The sequence below is a fragment of the Nannospalax galili genome, unplaced genomic scaffold (genome assembly GCF_000622305.1).
Source record: "Nannospalax galili isolate Female #2095 unplaced genomic scaffold, S.galili_v1.0 scaffold305, whole genome shotgun sequence".
In the NCBI taxonomy this organism is placed as follows: Eukaryota; Metazoa; Chordata; class Mammalia; order Rodentia; family Spalacidae; genus Nannospalax; species Nannospalax galili.
Window position 1 is genome coordinate 6,830,694 of NW_008356258.1, and position 6,920 is coordinate 6,837,613.

A 6,920-nucleotide genomic window follows, 5' to 3' on the forward strand; every position below is an offset into this window, starting at 1 on the left:
TATATATATATATTACATTACATTCTTTTACTCCCACCCCCTTTCCACCCTTTTATCACCCTCCTCCCTACAGGTATGTTTCCCACATTCATGGTTTTTGTTTTGCTTTGTTTTGTGATTCACTGATTTTAGCCAGGACTATTTGTGTGGTCATGGGTTTGGAACTGCTGGGTGGCCTCACTGTTACATAGCTTAAAACAATGCTTGATCTTCTCTCAGAAAACGTCAGTTGCTAATAGTTTAGGGAGGTGTAGGGCAGGGACCCCTCCCTGATCTGTGATTGACCCTTGAAAGGCCCAGTCTCCTGCAGGCCCAGTGCAGACAACTGCAACTGCTGTGAGATCATGTCTACAGTGGTTGTGTCAGGCCTGAAGGTAGCATTTCTCAACCATTCTCCCTATTCTTTCTGCTCCTGCTGTTCCCTGAGACTTAGAGGAAATGGTATAAATGTCCCGTTTAGGGCTGAGCATTCAGTCATCATGTGTTCTGAACATCTTGAGCAATCATGAGTCTGCATTTATCACCATTCACTGCAAAGAGCAGCTTCTCCAATTAAAGATGAGAGTGGCATTTGCCTACATGTATAAACACAAATATTTAGACTATAGTTTGATGCCGTGTCAATTTTTCTAAACCACTGTAGTGAGTTCCCTCCTAGCATCTATGACCTCTCCATCCATGGGGTTTTGACCAGATTGAGATTATTAGGCATGTACTCTCTCCTGTTGAAGAGACCTCAAATCCAATCTGAGAGTGGTTGGTTATCCCCATAAAACTTTGACCACTAGTGCACTTCCCAGGAAGGTCAACATTCTTGTTCATAGGATTCACAACTAGGTAAGACTAATGATGCTTTATCTCCCCCAGTAGCCTGGATTGCACCTTCTGGTCCTAAGAACGCTAATCAGTAGGCAGGAAGTTTCCAGCTGAGTTCCAGCTGGCTTCTTTGTATCTGTAACCAAGGTGTGTTGTGTCTTCAGTAGTAGGGTCTTATCAACTAGTTCTGGTGGTTAACAAAGATAAATGGCAATAGCCTGCATTGTTTTCAGGATTTCTGGGGTCTCCCTGACCAACCATTCATAAGTGCTCATACCCAGCACTAAGATTTTTTGTTTGTTTATTCAACTGTAAAGAAAAATAAAATTATAAAACTTGTGGGTAAATGGATAGAACTAGAAAAAAATGATGCTGAGTGAGGTAACCCAGGCTCAGGGAAGCAAATCCTGTGTGTTCTCTCCTGTATGTGGATGTTAGCTTTGAATCTTTAGTCCTGTATGTTTAACCTAGAGCACCTACTATAGAAGTCAAGAAACTAGAAAGGGGTCATTGGAGGAGAGATGTCTAAAGGGAGGGAGGCTAAGAGAGCACAAGTGATATGAAAGTAGAGATAGAGAATACGGGGATGGAAAGACTGGTTGGGGGACAGGAGATGAGGAAGTAGAAAGAGGATAATCAAAGTGAAGAGTTATGAAAAAGCCATGTGAAAACCTCCTACTTTGTAAGCCCAATTTAAAACGCTAAGCTAAAAGGCTAGGGAGACATCCTGCGGGTCTGGGAAATGCTGCTCCTAGAAGCCGTTATTTATCACAATGGCATATCTTCTATAATAAGATAATTTGCTTAGTGTCAAATACAGATAATTTCTTGATATATTTCTGATAGATGGTACATACTCAGATCTACACCCTGCAAAGACCCTTATTTTCAAATTTTCACTTCTAACCAGTGATTAATTTTCCATAGAATTAATAGCAATTATGCCTTTCTTTTAAATATGAGTTTCCTTTAGGCATCAATATTCTGCATTTTGTTCACTTCTGCTGAAATAGGAAAACTAAGAAAGACTGCATTAGTTATTGTTAAAGTCCCATGTCAGTGGGTTACCAGGTTTTGGTTTTGGCTATAATAAATTATACTGCTAATATAATTCACTTGTGGTTTTGTTATGGGCATGTTTTTAATTCTCTTGGGTATAGTAAGGCTGATTATTAGCTCATGTGGTAAGCTCTATGTTTGATACTCTGAGGAATTATTTAATTATTTCCCAAAGTAGCGACACTATTTTATAGTCCCAATGGTAATGTATCAAGATTCTCCATTCTCCCCTCCTTCCAAGCGCTTGTTGATGTTGGTGTGAAATGGAAATTTTTTGCTTTGTTTTGACTCTTTTTGTTTTGTTTTGTTTTGGTGAGAAAAGTCATGTTACTAGGGTGATGTCAAACTTTCAATTCTCTTGCCTCAGCCCCCCAAGTGCTGGGATTAAAGGCATGTGCCAACACGACCAGATTTTAGTGGCCATTTTTGCATCATCTTTGGGGAAATATCTATTTAAATCCCTCCCCTGTCTTTGAATTGGGTTGTCCTTTTATTGTTGACTTATAAGAATTCATTTTTATCCTCTAGATCCAAATTCCTTATTAAATACATGGTTTGCAAATATATTCTCCAATTCTGTGGGTGAAAAATTCACTTCATGGATAATGTCCTGTTTGAAGCACAAAAGTTTTACATTTTGATGAAATACAATTTGTCTATATTTTTCTTTTACTGCTTGTGCTTTTGGTGCTGTGTCTAAGGATCTGCTGCCTACTCCAATATCACAAAGATTTGTTCTTTCCCCCCAAGAATTTATGCTTGATATAGTTTTACAGTTAAGCAGATGATCCATCCTGAATTTTCTTTTTCTATATTATGAATTGAGGGTCCCATTCATTTTGGTTTGCTTTTTTGGCCATGAATCACTAAAGGTAAAAATGGAGGTGAGGGTGTAAATGCATGCTGCCCATCCAGGTGCAGATAATTTATTTGTAGAGCAAGTCTGAGAATACAGAATTGAGTAGTTGAGCTTGAACTATATAAGGTAAAACAATAAAGTGAACAAAGAAGTATAGGGAGATGTGGAGGAGAGGAGACTGATAGAAGAACAGAACATCTGGGTGACTTCTGCTGCCTCTGGGCATTAACTGCCACCAAGGCTTTATCTGAATTTTACCATTATTCCAAACTGTTTTTCTTATAAACTCTGGTCATTTACAAATATGATCATGGACATTCTCATTCCATGTGCTCTAATTGTATTGCTAAGTTCCTTAAAATGCAATAGGATTTGTGTTCAGAAGATATGCCCCAGAATCACAAACACTAGTTGTATGATCTTTAGCAAAGACCTTAACAAGTAGAAATGATGTACAATAAAGCCTCTTCAAACACTGATTACTTTGATTTCATTTTAAATACAGCATTATGTTAGTAATTACCCAACTTAGTCAGAAATATTGCATTGATATAAAGAAAGCTATATTAATCATCTATAATTTTACGTACTTTTATTTATTAAATATATACTTTTCTATACTTCATATTTAATTTCTTTTTAAAAATATTTCATTTTATGTATATGAATTGCCTGCATGTATGTGTGTGTACCACATGCATGCAGTAATTGCAAAGGCCAGAAGAAGGCATCATATCCCCTGGAACCAGAATTACAGGAGGTTGCAAACTGCAATGTGGGTGCTGGGAACTGAACCCAGATCCTCTGCAAGAGCATCAAATGCTCTTTATTGAACTACTTCTTCAGCCCCATTAGTATTTAATTTCTGAACATAGAAAAATAATGAAGAAAATAATATGGCATTTGTGTATCCAGCATTTTATCACATTTCTTTCAGATACATTTTATAAATTAAAAAGTAAATGTGTACTATAAAATATGACAAAATGTAAATATGAACATCAGAAATGAAAAAAGAACCATAAGATAAAAATGCATAAGATATAAAATGCCACTGACATAATAGAACTTGTGTCCTTCACAGCTTGTAGGAAAGCTGAAAAATGAGCTATTTTAGGGGCAGGCAGGCTCCCAAATAGACAATCAGGAAAGCACTGTGTGGTGCATGTCCAGCACCTTTTTCTCACCACCGCCGTAAAGTGGGTAATTTCTGCCTACTAAGAAGGAGAAAATATCTGGACGAGTAACTCACATTTAGTCCCTTCCAGAGGGAAAATAAACTCAGGGGGAAATAGGTTCCCATTCAACATGACAATGTCCTTTCAAAATTCACTTTTATTCTACTCAGTCCTATGGTTTTGAGATTTTTTAAAAAATATTTTTATGTGTGTGAGTATTTTGCCTACATGTATATAGGTGCAGCGTGTGCATGCAGTGCCTGTAGCAGCCAGAAGAAGGCATCAACTGGAGTTATGGGCTGTTGTTAGCCACTGTGTGGGTGCTGGGAACCTTACCTGGGTCCTCTGTAAAAGCAGCCAGTGCTCTTAACCACTGTGCCATCTCTCCAGCCCCACTTTTAAGATGTTTTAATGGGTGAAATTTCAATCTGAATTAGAAAGATCTGGCTCATCCATTTTATCTACTCCTGATGTTTTCTGATGAACTTGCTTTGGTAGACGAGTCGAAGATCTCTGAAATGTAGTATTAGTCAGTGGTTTGGGGATTAACATGCTCACCCCAGCAGACTTTAGACTATACATGGTTTCAAAATGGTTGAAAAATTCCTGAATGTTCATTGGGTTGTTCATAAGAAAATGTGAGCTAAATATAGCATGACTCTGTATGTGCATACTGTGTTATGTTATATGAATTCTAGCATATGAATAAGTCAAGAGTCTCCTATCCACAGCTATTTAGAGTGAATTCAGCAATACTGTGCCTTATTAAAAACAACCACAGAAAAATATCAGTGTTCCTGATGAAAGCATAATTTTCATTAAATTTGTTATTGATACACTGATAAAAGCTGATAGAATATTCACACACTGTATTCTATTCAAAGATTCACTCTTGAGACATGGACTTCTATTCAGTTGGTTTCTTCATAACATACAAGAGCATCACAGTACCAAAATCCAATTATCCACTATCATTCTATCTGACCTAGATAAGCTACCACAGACTGCTGAATAGAAGGCCAGATCTGCTTGAGCAGAAATGCTAAGTGGTTTTCCTGTGTAAGCTGATTTAGAGTCCACTTTTCATCTGGGGCTTGAAGAGTAGCTTAGAGAAAATTCTTATCAACTTTGCATTTGACATAAAGCAAGGGAAGTGAATGGGAAGATGAGACAGCAATTTTATCAATAAGATTCAAATTAAAATGGGCAGTGGACAAATACTAAGTAACAAATGAGAAAACTTAGCAAAGCAGGTGATTTTAAGAAGATAAAATGTTGCAAATACATAATAAATAGTAAGTGGAATCTTAATATGAACAATGAAAGCTCATTTGTCGGCTGAAGAGTTCAGTTGATAGAGTGCTTGCCAGCATGCATGATGCCCTGGGTTCAGTTCCCAGTACCACATAAACCAGTAATGGTGGTGCATGCCTTATTCCCCCCCACTTGAAAGGTGGAGGTGGGAGGATCACAAGTTTGAATTTATCCTGCGATATAAAGAGAGTTTGAGGCCAACCTGGGCTACATGAGATACTGTCTCAAACAACCCTTTTCCCATCTCCCATAAAAGCAGCTCATTTGATTTCTACTAATCTGAAATTAATAAAAATTATACTTAAAATATCAAAAAGTTGTTTTCACATTGTTTTTTGTCAGTTTACTTTTCTTCCACAACATCTTGCTCATGATTTCTTCTCAGTAGCATTTATGCAATTAATTAATAAACTGACAAACAGATAATAACTTATCATTTTCAATTTAGGAAATATAATTCAGTAGCATTAAAATTGTGTGTGTGTATTTGTTATTAGATCTTTGGGTAATTTTGTGTTTGTGAATTGCATTGATATATAAATCATCACAAAAATATTGTATAATTCTTCTTTTCTAATACGAGTGAAATACATGTGAGTAGAATTCTCAATGTGAATTTGATTCTTGATTGTATTTTTGTGTATGTGTGTGGAGATATCTATTAACATGGGAATCTTTCTGTCAGTCACACCTAATAGAGCTTGTGTACTAATAGTTCTTTAATTTAGCTGTCTTTTCTGAACTGTCAAATCCTTATGTCAGTCTAAAGCTGTTGTTTTATTTTAATCTTTTCAGATTACTCAAAGACTGTCCTGGGTTTGTGTTTACCCCGCGATCAAGGGAAGAGCTTCCACCAAACTTCCCCAGTGAAATTCCTGGAATCTGTCATTTTCTGGATGCTTACCAACAGCAAGGAACAAATTCCAAACCATGGTTCCGAAAGAAAGATGTGGAAGATGGCAGCGCCAACTTTTTAGGCAAAGCTTCAGGAATAGATTAGTGAACCACGTGCCTATGTGGTTTCTTTGGATTTGACCCTTTAGTGATGTATAGAGCCTCTGAAACACTTTAGGGTTCCGGGAAAAGCAGTATGAAAATTTCAGAGGATAAGACCCAGTCTACTCTCTCTCTCATTTAACATGATAAAAACGTATTCACTTCAGCACTTCAACTTTCTTCTGTTTAAGAAACAAACAAACCTCAAAAGTGACTTTTGGGGGCATATTTGTATTCTATAACAATCACTACCTGAATTCAAAATCCAGCACATTGTACACATAGCAGGCAATTTTAGTCAAGGTCAGCTGTTCAAAGTGATGGAGTCACTTGTAGCCAGTGTCTGTTGTTATTAAGTATGTGTGTGACAGTCACCTTTAAAAAATTTCGAATAGAAAAGACAGTGCTTAATATCGCAAGAGCTTTTGACCCTTTAGCTCTGCATTTGATTATATTTCCTTACTTAACTGGTAGTGTATAAAACAAAATAGGCTGGTAGCTTTTATCAGTTGCATCTTTTTGTTTCTGTCTTCTGTTTTAGGAAATAAGCAATTAGAGATTAGATAAAATATGGCATAAAATAGTTCTGTAAATATCAAAGAATATTTTCAAGTTTTGAAACTAAAAATATTCTCTGTAGCACAATGCATCACACACAAAAAAAACTTTTATATTATTTTGATTATATACATGATAAG

General features: G+C 36.6%; 1 protein-coding gene across 3 annotated transcripts in view; it reads left to right on the forward strand.

The window, feature by feature from the left end:
- Gucy1a1 (guanylate cyclase 1 soluble subunit alpha 1) overlaps nucleotides 1-6,911 on the forward strand; it is a 66,401-nt gene extending 59,490 nt beyond the window's left edge. For all 3 annotated transcript variants that reach the window (XM_008854296.3, XM_008854297.3, XM_008854299.3), the window contains exon 9: nucleotides 6,022-6,911. In XM_008854296.3, coding sequence (XP_008852518.1) covers nucleotides 6,022-6,226 — 205 coding nt within the window. In that variant the 3' untranslated portion in view covers nucleotides 6,227-6,911. The remainder of the gene's footprint in view (nucleotides 1-6,021) is intronic.
- The last annotated feature ends 9 nt before the right edge of the window (nucleotides 6,912-6,920 follow it).